This window comes from Colobus angolensis, unplaced genomic scaffold (genome assembly GCF_000951035.1).
Source record: "Colobus angolensis palliatus isolate OR3802 unplaced genomic scaffold, Cang.pa_1.0 Scaffold89, whole genome shotgun sequence".
Classification (NCBI taxonomy): domain Eukaryota; kingdom Metazoa; phylum Chordata; class Mammalia; order Primates; family Cercopithecidae; genus Colobus; species Colobus angolensis.
Window position 1 is genome coordinate 1,296,884 of NW_012122820.1, and position 17,894 is coordinate 1,314,777.

Below are 17,894 nucleotides of genomic sequence, written 5' to 3' on the forward strand. Positions count from 1 at the left end.
CAGATCACCTGAGGCCAGGAGTTTGAGATCAGCCTGGCCAACATGGCAAAACCCTGTGTCTACTAAAAATACAAATATTAGCCGAGCATGGTGGCACGCACTTGTAGTCCCAGCTGCTCGGTAGGCTGAAGCAAAAGATTCGCTTGAACCTGGGAGGCGGAGGTTGCAGTGAGCTGAGATCATGCCACTGTACTCCAGCCTGGGTGACAGAGTGAGACTCCGTCTCAAAAAGAATGAAATAAATCTACTCTGCCCTCCGGAGAGAGCTTCCGTGTCCAGTGCCCTTCCCGCTCTCCTGCAGAGGCGCCTTCTGCAGGCGTCTGTCGGCCGAGAGCCCTACCCAGAACAAGTCATGGTTAGTGCAGGTCTCAGGTCTGCTGCTGGCAAAAGCACTTAGTGTTCATTTCCCTAAGATTTCTATTTTGCCTTTATTCTTGAAGGGTATTTTTGCTAGATATCTAGAATTATGGGTTGACTCTTTTTTTCATTTGTTTTTCTTTTTTTAGCAATCTAAAGATTTGTTTTGGGTTTTAGCAGTTTGCATGTAGGTGCCTCGAAGTGATTTTCTTTGCATTTATTGTGCTTTGGCATCTTGAATCTGTAAGTTTGTCTTTCACCAAATTTGGGAAGTTTTAGACCATGTCTTCAAATGCATCCTCTGTCCTTAGTCCCTGCCCCTCTCTGCTGCAATAACACATGCATCTGTGCTGTCCCCGAGGCTCTGGGGGCTGCGGCTTGTTCATCACTTTCCTGCTTCAGATGTGTTCCTTCTTGTTGTTGTTGTTAGCACCGCTCACTTGCTTAAACCTTTTTATTTCCATTCAAGTCCATATACTTGTTACCTCTGATAAACTAAGGCTCTCCAGCAGATTCTTTATGTCAGATATTCCTTCTGCAGTTCTAGAATTTCTATTGCTTTTATGTAGAAATGTTTTATTTTCCTGCTGAGATATTCCCTGTCCTTGTATAATAGCATGTTTTATTTTGCATACACAAGGAGAGTTTAAGAGCTGCCTTTAGAGTTCTTGTCTGCTGATCTCAGCATCTCATTTTCCTGAGGTTGGTCCTTGCGGATCTCTCCTCTGGAATCTGAGTGACATTTTGCTATTTTTTAGTACATGTAGTAATTTCAAATTGTATTCTGGACATTGTAAATATTGTGTCATAGAGACTTTGTGTCCGGTTACTTTCTCCAGAATTAACTGATGTTTAGTTTCGTTTTATCAGGCAGTCTGTCTCTATCTTTCTTGTGTGGCAGCAGCAGAATCCTCTGTTCAGCTTTTCTGCGCTGGCTGGGCTGCATGCCTGTGCACCTTAGGGGTCGGATATCTGGTCAGCTGTGTGTGTAGTTTGGGACTCCCTTTCTGTGGCTTTCTTTGTATTGTTATCCTTTCGCTTTCTGGCTGTGGTTGCCCAGTAGTCTGTCTGCTGGCTCTTGAAGACCTTGGCCACAGGTCTTGTGTGTGAGGCTGTAGCCCTGGGGTTATCACAGACAGTCCCCTCCTCAGGGAAAACTCCTTAAGAACAAACCATGCCCTGCCTTTCTTTTCTCCCAGGGGAGACTCCTCCAGTTTCTACTTGCTCTTGTTTGCATGCTTTCAGGTGTTTGGTTTTGTATTTCATGCAGTGCTTACAGTTGTTTCTGTGAGAAGGTAATACCTACGGATGGGAGCCGCTGGCCGTCACTGGTGGTCCAGCCAGGCAGCTCACACCGACCCTGTAAACCACACAGCTCTTTCTGATGCAGCACCTTTTTGGAAAGCTGTTCTCTGTGTTCAGCAGCCCCTTCCCATGACCGTTAGTGTCAGTGCCTCTGTTTACATTGGTAATCAGAGGTTGCTGGATTTAACACTGACTGTATTTGTCTGTTGAAACCAAAGAAAGAAAAGCCAAAAATACCCAAGAAAATAAAAAAACTGGTATTAGTAGGAATATTTTGGAGATTTTATTTCCTTCGTAGTTCATAAAATTTTACTTCTAAGGAGTTGTGTTATTTAAAAAAAAACACACACACACACATTTGGCCTCTTAAGAGTGTTTGTGAGCCTGAGTGACATAGGGAGACCCCATCTCTACAAAAAATATAAAAATTAGCCAGGTGTGACTCAAGCCTGTGGTCCCAGCTACTGAAGAGGCTGAGGCGGGAGGTTCCTTTGCGCTTGGGAGGTCAAGACTGCAGTGAGCCGTGATCGTGCCACTGCATTCCAGCCTGGGAGACAGAGTGAGAGCCTGTCTCCAAAAAAGAAAGAAAAAAGGTATTTGTAACTTTTTTCAGTCATGATTCCTATTTTACAGCTTCAAATCAATAAAAGTTGAAGTTTGAGGCTGGGCATCGTGACTCACACCTGTAATCCCAACACTTTGGGAGGCCAAGGCAGGGGGATCACCTGAGGTCAGGTGTTCGAGACCAACCTGGCCAACATGGTGAAACCCTGTCTCTACTAAAAATACAAAAATTAGCTGGGTGTGGTGGCATGCACTTGTAGTCCCAGCTACTCGGGAGCCTGAGGCAGGAGAATCACTTGAACCCAGGAGGCAAGGTTGCAGTGAGCTGAGATCGCACCACTGCACTCCAGGCTGGGGGAAAGCGAGACCCTGTCTCTGCAAATGAGGCAGAATAGAGCTCTGTGGCTGTAAGTGCTAGGTAGTCTATTATCTCACCAAGATTTTGTTTACTTGTGACACTAATTCATCATGAAAGGCATACATTTGCTGAAAGAGGATGTCCTATTCTAATATATTTTACCTCTCTGGCTGTATTATCTGTTCTCAGAAATGTTATGCCCCAGTACTTTTTGGTAACACTCTGCCCACTTCACATTGCAGCCAAAGGAATCAGTTCACGGAGTCACTAGTACTGCTTTTGACACCCATTAAGCAGTCTGTTAAATAAGTTAATTTTGGCCAGATTACAAGTATAACCTTGTCCTTTGAAAGATACGCTGCTATTGTTGATTTCTGTTCTTGGTTCTTTCCTGCCTTCTGCTTACTTTGGAATTGCCTTCTTAATTTTCCAGCTGCCTAAAGTAGATTTGTAGGCCACTGGTTTGCTTCCTTTTCAGTTATAATCACTTAAATTTTTAAATTTCCCTCTAAGCATGGCTTTAGCTGCATCACACACATATTTTTAATATTGTCTTTTTTTTTTTTTTAAGATGGAGTCCTACTCTGTCGCCCAGGCTGGAGTACAGTGGTGTGATCTCAGCTCACTGAAACCTCCACTCGCTGGGTTCAAGCGATTCTCCTGCCTCAGCCTCCCAAGTAGATTACAGACGTGCACCACAATGCCCGGCCAATTTTTGTATTTTTAGTAGAGACAGAGTTTTGCCATGTTGGTCAGGCTGGTCTTGAACTCCTGACCTCAAGTGATCTGCCCGCCTCGGCCTCCCAAAGTGCTGAGATTACAGGCTTGAGCCACCACTGCCAGCCTATATTGTCTTTTAATTATCATTCGATATGAAATTTTTAATATCCTTGTGAGTGCTTATTTGACTTATGGGTTATTTATAATTTTTACATATCTGAAGTTTTCTTAGTTATCGTTGATTTCTAATTAGATGCCATTGTGCCTTAAGACACACTCTGTATCACTTCAGCCCTTTGACATTTGAGGCTTGTTTTTAATGGAGCTGATGGTCTGTGATGGTGTCCGCGCCGTGTGCACATGGGAATGACGTGTGTGTTTGTTGTATCTGGGCCTGATTTTCTACATACATGTTAATTAGAGCAAGATTTTTGGCATGTTCAAATCTTCTGTATCTTTCTATGAAATGTTCATGCAGGGCTGTTAAAATGATTATGGATTTTCTAATTCTCTTGTTAATTCTGTCAATATGTGCTTCAGATACCTTGAACTCTTTTAGTAAATGCCTTTATGTTTGTCGTCTCTTTGTGACTAATTGACCCTGTGACCCTGCTATCATGATGAACTGTTCTTTCTCCCTCATAATGCTCTTTGTTGGGAACTGCTACTTTTTCTGATACTAATGTAGCCAGCCCTGCCTTCCTGAGGGTCCTTTCAGCTTAACTGTGTCTTTGAAAATAGTTGGTTATTGGCCGGGCGCGGTGGCTCAAGCCTGTAATCCCAGCACTTTGGGAGGCCGAGACGGGTGGATCACCTGAGGTTAGGAGTGCAACACCAGCCTGTCAACATGGCAAAACCCCATCTCTACTAAAAATACAAAAATTAGCCAGATATGGTGGCAGGTGCCTGTAATCCCAGCTGCTTGGGAGGCTGAGGCAGCAGAAGTGCTGAACTGGGGAGGCGGAGGTTGCAGTGAGCAGAGATCGCACCACCACTGCACTCCAGCCTGGGCGACAGAGCGAGACTCCGTCTCAAAAAAAAAAGGAATTTTGGAAAGGAACTTTGAATCATCTTCTTTTATGTCGGGGGACCTATAATTCCATCCAGAATTACAGTATTATGCAGTAGTTATGCAGTAGTGTTACACAGTATTATACAACTGTAGTATTAGACTGTCGTTCTGTGACTCAGTAGCTGTAGAGAGTTTCATGGTGTGGTGCACTAATTTGTTCCTATTGTCGGACATTTAGGCAGTTCCCAGTTTCCCACAATTTATTATAAACATTGCTGCAGTAAGCACCATCCTTGTAGATGGATGGTTTCTCAAGCCCATCGTCCTGTTCTTGGGTAAGTTTCCTCACAGGGCTGCGTCTGGCCACGCTTGTGTGTCCTTCTTGGCTTTGCTGTCTTTGGGTCGGCAGCCATGCTGGGTAGAGCAGTGTGTGCACCCATGCTGTGCTCTTCCCGGAGCCTGGTGATGTGCTCCTTTCTAGACTCTAGACTCACTCTATCCTTGAGGCACCTCTGCTGACACCACACGCCCAGGAGCCCGTCTTTCTCCTACGCTTCCACCGTCTGCCCTGCCTGTCTTCAAGCTACCGCCTCTCTCCTGGGCTTTCATGGCCTTGTCCCTACAGCCAGTGGTCCCTGTGAGACACAGGACAGCCCTTCACACCCACTTGCCTATATGACCAGACCACTGCGAGGTTCCCCGGCCGCATTTCAGCCTCTCCTTGAGGCACCTGGTGCCACCTTTGTGCCCTTGCACCTCCGCACTGGGTGCACACTTTTGTTCAGGGTCTGTTTTCTCTGCCCCTCTGCAGGCTTCCAGAGGGTGGCAGCACAGGCCCCCGCACCAGGGGAGGAGGGGCGTGTTTTCACCTGAAGTGTCCCCCCACACATACCTAGGGAATTTGTTCAAATTCAGTAATAACAGAAATAGTAACTGCCTCCATTTACTGAGAACTTCTTATGTGCGCAGACAGCTCTGCTCCTCCCATCAGCTCCCCAGTTACATAGGGAGGCTGAGACTCTGAAAGAACTTACAGAAACTTTCACTGCTGCTTAGCTGCCATGCTGACAGTGGAGCCCAGGTATTTCTGATTTCAGAGTCTGCAATCTTCACCACTCATGGCCTCTTGGCCAGAAAGCCCTGCGAGACTTTCCTGGAAGAAGGGGTTAGGCCTGGTCTGTGCACAGACTGGGCCTCATGGAGTGTGCTTGGCACCCTGGGCACTGCATACCAGTCCTGCTCTCCAGGCCACATTGGACACCCCCCCCAAGCGTCACGTCGTGCCTAGCCCCTCAACCTGAACATGCACAGACACTTAAGAGTGGCCTCTGGTCGGGCAGAACCATCGAACATAATGCATATCCTATAATAAAAAGTTGAACATCTCATGTAAGTTATTGGACACCCCTGAAAATGGAAACATAGTTGTATGGGTATGTGGAGCATGGTTTTCCTACTAAATGCGTGTGTCTTTCAAACCGTCTTAAAGTCACAAAATTGTAAGTCGCAGCCACGTGTGGCTTATACATTTGGTCATTTCCCTTGTCCTTCATAGTTCCTGTCAGCTGATGCTTGTCCATATCATTTTATCAGCGCATGAGAGCTGTGATTTTAGGGTTCAGTCTCTGGTTCTTGGAGTAAGAAGCTGATGTCTTCTGTGTAGCTTCACTACAGCCTGCACAGGGTGGGACCGAGAGGTCATCTTTGAGATCTATGAGGTCATGATTTTATTTTATTTATTTATTTATTTTTTTGAGGCAGAGTCTCTCTCTGTTGCCCAGGCTGGAGTGCTCTGGCGTGAACTCCGCTCACTGCAACCTCTGCCGCCTGGGTTCAAGTGATTCTCCTGCCTCAGTCTCTCAAGTAGCTGGGATTACACATCCAGCGCCCACCACCATACCTGGCTAATTTTTATGTTTTTGGTACAGATGTGGTTTCACCGTGTTGGCCAGGCTGGTCTCAAACTCCTGACCTCAGGTGATCTGCCCACCTCAGCCTCCCAAAGTGCTGGGATGACAGTCGTGAGCCACCGCGCCTGGCCAAGGTCATGATTCTTTCATGCAGTAAATTTGGGAGGGCCTCCGCCTAGTCCCCTGTGTGAGATGCAGGCTGTGCTGAGGTCTCCATGACTCTTCTTTCCTGCCCTTCTGTGCTCACATTCAAACAGAATAAGTGCTACAAGGCTCAGTGGCACGGTCTGGATGGGCATCTGATGGGGTAGGGGTGCTTCCCTGAAGCAAGGGTGAGCATGAACCAGGAAGCCAGTGGAGGGGGTTCGGGTGGAGACCCCGGAACACGAGGACGAGCTGCAGGGCACTGCAGGGGGCGCCAGGTACGCAGGGCTGTCCTCCTCTGAGCTGGGTTCACCTTTATGGTCCCTAGTGTCCCTGTGGTGTGGCCTCCAGGAAGTATTTGACCACGTGTGCTTTTGTAGGCACGTAGTTGATATTTTGAGCTCTGTCATCTATGCATATTTTTTTTCCTGTCAGAGCCAGTTTAATAATGTTTGTTGGCCAGGCGCAGTGGCTCACGCCTGTCATCCCAGCACTTTGGGAGGCCGAGGCAGGTGGATCATGAGGTCAAGAGATCAAGACCATCGTAGCCAACATGGTGAAACCCCATCTCTACTAAAAATACAAAAATTAGCTGTGTGTGGTGGTGAGCGCCTGTAGTCCCAGCTACTCGGGAGGCTGAGGCAGGAGAATCGCTTGACCTAGGAGGCGGAGGTTGCGGTGAGCCGAGATCACGCTACTGCACTCCAGCCTGGCAACGGCACAAGACTCCGTCTCAAAAAAATAGTGACCAGAATGTTTGTTAAATGAATGCTTTGTTTTCTCTGTGATCTTACACGTTCTACATTACAACCCTCAGTGGGTTTACTCCTTTTTTTTTTTTTTGGTTTAGTCTTTCTGTGCATTTTATTTTTGTTGTCTGCTGATTCATGCAGTGTCATAAGACTCCCTGGGGTGTAGCTGGGGGGAAAGCATTTCAGTAAACACCCAGATCTAAACAGGTCTCTTGAAAATCACCAGTGCCGCTGGAACCCCTGAATCTTCAGATTAGCGCCAGTCCGTCAGCAACCCTGGGCACACACTAACTGGTTTGTTGACCTTATGCTTTTAGTTCCACAGTAAATACCAGAACTCTAGTCAGTGTACAAAAAAAATAATGGTCAACAGAAGTCATTAACAGTTTGAACTGCGGGGTTCAAATGATTCTCCTGCCTCATCCTCACAAGTAGCTGGGATTACAGGTGCCCGCCATCATGCCTGATTAATTTTTGTATTTTTAGTAGAGACCAGTCATCATGTGTGGATACTGCAGACTGATTTTTTGTTGTTGCCTTTCCTTATTTTGAAAGTTTGTTTAGGACGGGGCATCTTGATGTGTCCCCACCATGTCCGCTGTGTCTAGCCTCTGACGCTTCCTTCCCAGTGGGAGTGGGTGGGAATACACAGAATTGCGCCCACGCTGATGTGGGTGTCACAGCCACTGTCCACAAGAAAACAAACCCACCCACGCATATTCACGAGTACCCCCGTGTCTGCAGTGTTGCTGCCATGCTGCTTTCCTGTTGCCCTCGTTATCCCTTCCATGACTCACTTACCCTTGCCACCCTGACCCTGTGGCCTCACCGCCTCCTGCCCTGTCTGGGCCCTCTGTTTGGATCCTTCTTCCCTGAGTCTACTTTCAGGACGTCCTCCCTCCTCTCCTGGCTCCCATCTTGTGAGGCCCCTACCTTGCCCTCTTCCTTCCCTTAGCACTCCCTTTCCAATGTGCTATTTCAGTGATTCTCATTCTCGGTCCCCGCTGGAGCGTGGGCTGTAGGAGAGCAGGAGGTGTCTGTTTTGTGAAGGCTGTGTTCCGGGTGTCTGGATGGTTGCCCTCCTGGGCACTGGAGTCAGCTTCCCCTGAATGAGTAAATAGACGAGGGATCCCCAGCCTTTGACGTGTCAAACAGTAAAGCAGATGAAACGTGTGTGTTTCATGGGGGTGGTTTCTGCTCCTGCCCCCATCACGGAGCTGTGGGTCTCTGTAAGACGTGCTGCCCTGCCCGGCTAGGCTCTCGCCCCCACCAGCTGTGCGTGTGGACCTGCTGTATGCACAGATGGGAACAAAAGACCAGCACAGTGCTGGTCTTACCTTAGACATAGAGCTTCTACCTGGCCAGTGTGTTTCTCTATGTATGAGACTGGATGCAAGGCCTGCTGGATTCAGCTCATCACTTAGGCCTGTTCTTTGCCAGGTTACCTGTCCTGCTGCCGATTCCTGGATGACAATCAGATCGTCACCAGCTCTGGAGACACCACATGGTGAGTACCTGACCCGCGGCAGGCAGTGCGTTAGAGAACCCCACACCCCTGGCACATTCCTCTGTGAACATGGAGGAAATAAGGTTCTTGACATAATATTAGGCCGTCTTTAATTTAAGTGGCCTTAACATTTTAAACACATAGTAGCAATGTGTGAATTCGTTAGACTTTTGTTTTTTTGAGATGAAGTTCTGCTCTTATCACCCAGGCTGGAGTACAATGTCCAGTCTTGGCTCTGCGACCTCCACCTGCCAAGTTCAAATCATTCTCCTGCCTCATCCTCCCAAGTAGCTGGGATTACAGGTGCCCGCCACCACGCCTGACTAATTTTTGTATTTTTAGTAGAGACCAGGTTTTACCACGTTGGCCAGGCTGGTCCTGAACTCCTGACCTCAGGTGACCTGCCCACCTTGGCCTCCCATTACAGGCGTGAGCCACCATGCCCAGCTTCATTGTACTTTTAATAAATTTACAAAGTTTAATTTTCAGCAGCTACGATCTAAAATACAATTTTTTTTTTTTGAGACAGAATCTTGCTCTGTCTCTAGGCTGGAGTGCAGTGGCGTGATCTCCGTTCATTGCAACCTCTGCCTCCCGGGTTCACGCTAGTCTCCTGCCTCAGCCTTCCAAGTAGCTGGGACTACAGGCGCCCACCACCACGTCCGGTTAATTTTTGTATTTTCAGTAGAGACAGGATTTCACCATGTTGGCCAGGATGGTCTCAATCTCTTGACCTCGTGATCTGCCCACCTCAGCCTCCCAAAGTGCTGGGATTACAGGCGTGAGCCACCGGGCCTGGCCAATATAGATATTTGAACTACAATCAGGCTCAAGGTACCTGCTCTTCTGTTTTTTTTCCCCTCTGTATGTCTGTACCTCCTTAGGTGATGTTAGGTGATGTTTGATTGTCCCTTTCTGATAGCAGCGTGTCACTGTGAACAATGAGCACATACTAAAAATAACAGACGTCACAATTCAAGCGATTCCATCGGACTTCATTTTTAGCGTTTTCACCTTACAGGTGAACGGAAACCCACTTAAAACGCTAGAAGTTTTTCATTTGTGGCATCAAAGTACTAAATTAAATGTCCAGATAGTTATTTTATGAGTCATTTTAGACTTCAGCTGGCCATGTGGGTTTTTCTGGTCTTCTGAGGCATGATTTGGTGGCAGGAGCTGTGCCCAGGCCAGGGCACAGACCTATAGTCACGCAGTTGTTGGGGTTCACTGAGACATGGGCCCTTAACCAACTTGTCAGCAAAGCATCTGTGGTATTATAAGGTGTCTCGTTGTATAAATTTCATAGATTTACAAAAGATTTGTCACCTAGATTGTCAATCTTGAGAAGACTTTATTTATTAGAAGATATTTTTAAAGCGCTTCTGTTCATTAATCATTTTTTTCAGACTCTTTTACGTATCTTGCTTCCCTTCTGCAGTCAGTCCCTCAGGCCCTAGAGGGGAGACTCCCTGTGCGGTGTCTGTTGAGATCGGCTGGTTGGATTTGCATTGCCAGGCCCAGCCAGGCTTTCCTCTGAGGCTGACAGGAACGGACAGTGCTCTCTGGTGTTGCCTTCCGTGCGTCAAGGCACAGGAGAATAGCACGGTTTTAGGCGTGTGGCCCTCAGAGCTGTCCTTACACCTAAGCCAGGCTTCTGCTCTGTGCAGGGCTCTGTCAGCGTCTCACCTTTTGACAGTTGGTTAAGCAGAAACACAATAGAATACCAGGTATGGCCGGGCGCGGTGGCTCACCTCTGTAATCCCAGCACTTTGGGAGGCCGAGGTGGGTGGATCACCTGAGGTCGGGAATTCGAGACCAACCTGACCAACATGGAGAAACCCCATCTCTACTAAAAATACAAAAAAATTAGCCAGGCATGGGTGGCGCATGCCTGTAATCCCAGCTACTTGGGAGGCTGAGGCAGAAGAATCGCTTGAACCTGGGAAGCGGAGGTTGCAGTGAGCCAAGATCACGCCATTGCACTCCAGCCTGGGCAACAAGAGTGAAACTCGGTGTCAAAAAAAAGAATACCAGGTGTGATCACTGAGAACTCAGCTGCTCTCCTGTTTGTGATTCCAGGAAAGGGCAGGGGGACCTCAGATTTGCTGCGAGCCATTTGTTTACCTGGCATTGGCCTTCTCCTGCCTGCCTTTTCTAAGACCCTGTGGAGGGGAGGCCAGGGGAGGGCACAGAGGAAGCAGCCACAGGTAGAGTCGCATCCCCCTCCGCCATCCAGGGCCTCCCCATAGCTTCCTGCCACCCACTCCGTGCCCATCCATGACCGAAGAGTGGGACACAGCCTCAGTGTTGCTGTTTGAAAAGTGCCCCTAGCTCCCTGTTTGCTGGCGTTTGAGTTGAGGTAGTGACCCCGTCATTCTGAAACCCAGGCCGTGTGCTCATCTCTGTATAATTTTGCTTTGCTTTGTTTCCCTTCCAAAGTTGTATTACATTTAAATTTGTCTTTAAACAATTTACGTTTTTAAAGTAACAGTGCAGAGGCCCACTGTGGCCCTGGGTGGTTTGAAGGACAGACTGTCACATGACTAGCCACTCGAGAAGTTGAGGCTGATGTCCCCTTGTCATTTGCTCCCGCTCCAGTGCCCTGTGGGACATCGAGACCGGCCAGCAGACGACCACGTTTACCGGACACACTGGAGATGTCATGAGCCTTTCTCTTGCTCCTGACACCAGACTGTTTGTCTCTGGTGCTTGTGATGCTTCAGCCAAACTCTGGGATGTGCGAGAAGGCATGTGCCGGCAGACCTTCACCGGCCACGAGTCTGACATCAATGCCATTTGCGTGAGTCTGGGTGAAGGTGTGGGGTCGGGGCCTCTGCTGTCTCTGCTAGCCATTCAGATTGCTAAATTTTAAACTTTTCTGGATTAGATGTTCTCCTTTCTGATCCTTACACAACCTCATCTACAGATGGGGATACGGAAAACTCCCTATGGGAAACGTCTCTATGTTGACCGCTTGTCTTATAGATATTCACAGGGTGTCTGTTATGTGCCAGTCCCCGTTCCCACCTGTACAGCTGAGCAGTGGTTGGGATCCTGGAGGGGAGAGACAGTAAGATAACTCAGGCCACCAGTTACTGGTTACAGAGCCTTACTGGTCAGGGGCACAGCTAACCAGGAAACCTGCTCTCCTCTTTAGCACGCAGATGGCTAGGCAGTGTTTCCAGCCCCTGGCCTTGTGAGGAGACTTGGAAGGATGTATCTGTTGGTTGGATAGAGCTCTGCTGCAGTCCTGACCACTGCCCTGGTCAGCCCGCTTCCCTCCTTCCTCCATGAGATTAGCCCTGATGTCTGGCAGCTACAGCAACATTCACACCTGTCAGTGATGACTCCTTTCTCACTATTCCTTTGAAATAAATTCTACCCTTTGGGGACAGTAATCACAGTATCCAAAATCACAGTGTTTATGTGCTTCCCCAGTGCAAATCCCCTTCCATCCCATTCCCCTGTAGTTCCTGGGAAATCTCCCCTGCCCTTTTTTTTTTGAGATGGAGTTTTGCTGCTGTTGCCCAGGCTGGAGTGCGATGGCGCAGTCTCGGCTCACTGCAACCTCTACCACCTCCTGGTTTCAAGCGATTCTCCTGTCTCAGCCTCTCGAGTAGCTGGGATTACAGGCACATGCCACCAGGCCCAGCCAATTTTGTATTTTTAGTAGAGCGGGGTTTCTCCATGTTGGTCAGGCTGGTCTCAAACTCCCAACCTCAGGTGATCCACCCGCCTCAGCCTCCCAAAGTGCTAGGATTACAGACGTGAGCCACTGCGCCCAGCCCATCCCTCTGTTCTTACCAGAGCACAGTCTTGCTGGTCTTTGCTGTGTTCTCTGCAGCCCTACCATTGAGCAGTCCATATGCCCAATATTTCTTTCTGAGTGTTTACATGATGTCTTGATTTGCTTTCTCTTTCCAGTTCTTTCCAAATGGCAATGCATTTGCCACTGGCTCAGACGACGCCACCTGCAGGCTGTTTGACCTTCGTGCCGACCAGGAGCTCATGACTTACTCCCACGACAACATCATCTGTGGGATCACCTCTGTCTCCTTCTCCAAGAGCGGGCGCCTCCTCCTTGCTGGGTACGACGACTTTAACTGCAACGTCTGGGACGCGCTCAAAGCCGACCGGGCAGGTACGTGACCGGGGGGCTTTTCTGTGTCTCCTGGACATTTATGTGGTATCTTTAGGGCAGGCACAGAGTGGTTGATAAGCTGCAGTGTTTGTTTTTTTTTTGTTTTTGTTTTTTTTTTGAGACGGAGTCTCGCTCTGTCACCCAGGCTGGAGTGCTGTGGCCAGATCTCAGCTCACTGCAAGCTCCGCCTCCTGGGTTCACGCCATTCTCCTGCCTCAGCCTCCCGAGTAGCTGGGACTACAGGCGCCGCCATGTCGCCCGGCTAGTTTTTTGTATTTTTTAGTAGAGACGGGGTTTCACCGTGTTAGCCAGGATGGTCTCGATCTCCTGACCTCGTGATCCGCCCGTCTCGGCCTCCCAAAGTGCTGGGGTTACAGGCTTGAGCCACCGCGCCTGGCCAGCTGCAGTGTTTAGTATCGGTAGGACTGTGGCATGGTACAGCAGGAGTGATAGTCGCAAACTGATGGCCCAGCTCTGGCCCTCCAGGCAAGTGGACTCTGAGGAGCACCAGCAGATCTTCCCACATGTGTGGGGGAGGGCTCTGGGGAAGGTCAGTGGGCAGGAAAGGGTCAGCTGTGCAGGCTCCAGGGCCCAGTCCCATGCTTTCCCCTCTGAACTCTGCATCAGGGGGCGGAGCGCCATGCAGGGACACCTCTGGGTGCTGTTACAGTTGACATATCAAAGGCAAGCATGTTATTGCCAGGTGTATTAAAACACTAGATGTACAAAAGATGAGCTTCCTTACTAAAAGTGGACATTTGGGCATTTCAATTTGAGAACTGTTGACACTTACAGACTCTTAGATTCATTTGTCTCAGTACCTGGGAGGACGGAAGAAGGGAGCATGGCTCCAGGTCTCGGCCCTTACCGGGGCTTCCTGCTTCCAGATGGTGCCATTCTCATGTCCTGGTTAAACAGCCTTCTTTTTCTCCCCAGCCTGGGGGGACCAAAGTGGAGCCATTTCCAGGCAAGTCCCACAGTCATAGTGCTGTTGAAGGGAGGTGGAAGCCAGCCCAGGCCTTGGCAGAGCACACACCGGCCCCTGTGCTCAGCTGTGTGGTGGCTGCAGGAGGTGGAGGAAGGTGGCTGAAATGGGCCTTCACATCCCGCTGGGAGGAGGTGGAGCTTCTGGCTGGTGATGATCCAAGCCAAGGTTATTGGGAGTGTTGACAGAAGGCCCCCCTCACCATGTGACAGTGCCAGTGCCAGTGGTCTCAGCCACCATCGCTCCTCTTGTGTTCTGTGCCTTGTGCTGGGCTCTAGGTATCACAGACGAAGGAAAAACAGCTCATGCCTCTAAGCTTCTGTGTTACAGACTGCTTTGAGATTGGGGTGGTTTTGATTTTTCTTTTTTCTTTTCTTTTTTTTTTTTTGAGACGGCGTCTCGCTCTGTTGCCCAGGCTGGAGAGCACTGGCACGATCTTGACTCACTGCAACCTCTGCCTCCTGGGTTCAAATGATTCTCCTACCCCAGCCTCCCAAGTAGCTGGGAGTATAGGCCCGCACCACCACGTCCTACTAATTTTTGTATTTTTAGTACAAACGGGGTTTCACCATATTGGCCAGGCTGGTCTCAAACTCCTGACCTCGTGATCTGCCCGCCTTGGCCTTCCAAGGTGCTGGGATTGCAGGCCTGAGCCACCGCACGTGATGATGGTTTTGATTTTTTTGATTGTGGCCTTTGCTTATTTTTTGAGTTTTATAAGTGAGTGCTGAGAAGTCAGTGCCGGGGGCTCTGGATTTATTGATTGTGTGTGTGTGCGTGCCTTTGAATTTTAATAAGGCAGCCCGTATGCTGCAGTTTAATTCCCACATGGACGCAACTTTCCCTCCCTTCCCGGCCGTGGGAGACTCTGGGTCTTGTCCCACGAGGGGTTCACCATCCGCCCTCGTCACAATATAGCACACAGGTCACAGGTGAGATTGATACCTCTGGGCTTTGGTGTGATTCTGCTGTTGTTTGCTCCAGGTGTCTTGGCTGGGCATGACAACCGCGTCAGCTGCCTGGGCGTGACTGATGATGGCATGGCTGTGGCGACAGGGTCCTGGGATAGCTTCCTCAAGATCTGGAACTAACGCCAGTAGGTAATGCAGCAGCCCAAATGTCCTTCTCTGAGGAGAACTGTGCGTGTTTCTCATAGAACGTGTGAAGTTGTCATTAACGGTTTCTAGATAAATGTTGATGTAGCACTGATTTGGAATTGTGTTGTGGGAAACGTTTACAGAAATCTGAAGTCACGTGCCCTCAGCCGCAGACACTCATGCAGTGGTGGTGGGAAGAGCAGTGACCTGACTGTGCGTCTGCACTTAGATTCTCTGCCTCTTTTCACGTTTCTTTAAACTCTGTTTAAAACAGCATGTGGATGCCATGGAGACTGGAAGACCATTCCAACTTGGACGCGTTACCATGAGAGCATATCCCATCCAACCGCACTAACGTGGACACCCTACACCTCCCCTCAGAACTTCAAAAGGGCAAGATCTTTTTTCCTTCACTTATTGCTGAAACCAAGAGCACAATTCCCAGTAAGAGAAGGATCTCTGTGCTGTAAAACTAAAACAAATTGTGCATTCCTTCCGGGGCCATCGTCTTTGTTTTCTTTTTTGTCTTGAATGAATTTTAAAAGGAAATATATAATAAAAATGTTAACCAGAAGGTAAACTTGAGTGTAATTGTGAGACAGACACCTTTCCACTAGTTTATTTGAATTTTAGACCAGTGACCCTGTTTTGTGGCATTCACGCAAAACACGCTGAGGGCTTTGTTCATCTGGTCATCGTGTCCAAATTTCAGTCATGTTTGTAGCAAGATTTTGGAAGCATTCATATTTCCTTTTTAAAATATATTCCTTTGTGTTCAACAGTTAATCAAAACCAGAGAGTCTAGGGCAGCCTCTCTGACGTCAGTGATGTAAATTCAGTCCCTGGTTTTTAATTTTCTGTCTGGTGTCACAGATCATTGTTGCACACAAACATGGCATAGAAAAGAACATGTTCAGAAGCCATGGGGCCAAGCACATGCGGGGACGGTCTCGAATGCGTGATCAGAGAATCCTTCACCTTTGCTGAAAAGTGAGCTCAGATCCAGCACCACGTTCCTCCTGACCCATCCTGTCTGTCTTCTCAGTTGAGTTTTTAATCTCACTTTGGGTTTCCTTGTGAAGTTGGAGGGAAGTTTATAATAGCCTAACACTACCCCACCCCCAACTGGGAGGAACCTCTGTTTTCAAGAGAGATGCCTGTCCTGTGCTTGGATAGTCAGTCAATTATTTGTGTATGAAACAATGTACAAATCAATGTTTTGAAAATAATGATCTCAGACTTTCTAAGTTAAATTTTAAAAATTTTGATTGTTTGCCATATTGGGTGGGTTTACTCTTAGAATCGCATGCTGTAGAAATGCTCACAAGTGCATATAGGACTCAGTCCTTAGGTGTTCTTTTTCTTTTAAGAAATAACCTCTTACAGTTGTAACCATTGCGGCTCTGTCCACTTCTCGTTGCTGCTCTGTGGCACATATCGGAAGCAGTACAGCGCGCGGCTCTACACGCTTGGGTAGCGGGATAAGTCACTGTTTTCTTTATTTCTTTGAAAAAAAAAAAAGTTCTGTTGCAAACGACTGCTGTTGGATTCTGAGGGTGGGGAGGGAGGGAGGGAGGGGAGTGAAGTGAAGAGCGTGCCCTCCTTTATGGATTCTCCAGGCCCTCCGCCTCTGAGGTGGCTCATTCCCGTCACACAGATTGTCCTGGTGTTCACTTCAAGGCCAGTGTTCAGCAGCAGCGTTTGGAAAGCAGGTTCTGTGGGACCCCCCCCCCGCCCCACCCCCCGCACTCCTTCATAGCAGCAGTAGTGGCTTCTCCATCCTGTTTTCTGCAACATTCTATACAAAACTGTGCTGTGACCTTGCGGTAGGCCTGGATCTGGCAAAGAGAATACAAATGAAACCCCTTCTTTCTCTTTCCGTCCAACAACTCTGTAGAGCTCTCTGCACCCTTACCCCTTTCCACCTTTTGTATTTAATTTTAAAGTCAGTGTACTGCAAGGAAGCTGGATGCAAGATAGATACTATATTAAACTGTACTGTTATTTAAGATGTAATAAAGCAGTTTGACATGAGGGACTTTGGTGTGGTGATTATTTACGGGTCCATTTTCAGTTTACGACACGCCCACCTCCCTAGGCTGCCCCTGCTGCTGTGAGGTCTGACGGATGTGGTCATCCCAGGCAGTGCCTTGGCCACCAGCACGTCACAGAATCCATGAGTGGTGCATTGGCTCCTCGGAGGGTTTCCTGGGAAGCTCCACCTCACAGGCCAGCAGAGCAGGGAGGTCCACCTGCCATCCCCCAGACCCCTCCCCATGCATAGGCCTTGCCCGCGGCACCGTGGGAATCTTCACAGGCGTTTGCCTTTCTTTGTTTTTTTTTTTTTTGAGATGGAGTCTCGCTCTGTCGCCCGGGCTGGAGTGCAGTGGCCGGATCTCAGCTCACTGCAAGCTCCGCCTCCCGGGTTTACGCCATTCTCCTGCCTCAGCCTCCCGAGTAGCTGGGACTACAGGCACCTGCCACCTCGCCCGGCTAGCTTTTTTTTGTATTTTTTAGTAGAGACGGGGTTTCACCGTGTTAGCCAGGATGGTCTCGATCTCCTGACCTCGTGATCCGCCCGTCTCGGCCTCCCAAAGTGCTGGGATTACAGGCTTGAGCCACCGCGCCCAGCCAAGGCTGCGTTGCCTTTCTCCTCCGCCGTTTCCCTCCCTCAGAATGTCTGAGAATGTTACTCCAGAGACTAGCTTTCCTTGGGACTGAACCAAGTGTTCCTCTTAGTCTGAATAAAAACTGCATCTCGTAAGAAAAAGTATGAGCACTGACCACGGTAGAGTGGAAAACCATGGCTGCGCGTGTCCCAAATAGCCGCTCCTAGGCTCCGGAACCATCCACCTCCCTGCTTTCCAAACTGGTGATTTTTTTAAATCTTAAATGGGCAATACAAAATTAGCTGGGCTTGGTGGCACACGCCTATAATCCCAGCTCCTTGGGAGGCTGAGGCAGGAGAATCACTTGAACCCAGGAGGCAGATGTTGCGGTGAGCCGAGATCACACCGTTGCACGCCAGCCTAGGCAACAAAA

The 17,894-nt window shown here is 48.8% G+C and overlaps 1 protein-coding gene across 1 annotated transcript in view; it reads left to right on the forward strand.

Annotated features, from left to right (window-relative positions):
• GNB1 (guanine nucleotide binding protein (G protein), beta polypeptide 1) overlaps positions 1–16,890 on the forward strand; it is a 53,065-nt gene extending 36,175 nt beyond the window's left edge. The window contains exons 7-12 of the mRNA XM_011931088.1: positions 302–355; positions 8,547–8,629; positions 11,228–11,429; positions 12,554–12,770; positions 14,740–14,855; positions 15,127–16,890. Of these exons, the coding sequence (XP_011786478.1) occupies positions 302–355; positions 8,547–8,629; positions 11,228–11,429; positions 12,554–12,770; positions 14,740–14,846 (663 nt within the window). The 3' untranslated portion in view covers positions 14,847–14,855; positions 15,127–16,890. The remainder of the gene's footprint in view (positions 1–301; positions 356–8,546; positions 8,630–11,227; positions 11,430–12,553; positions 12,771–14,739; positions 14,856–15,126) is intronic.
• Positions 16,891–17,894: the final 1,004 nt, after the last annotated feature.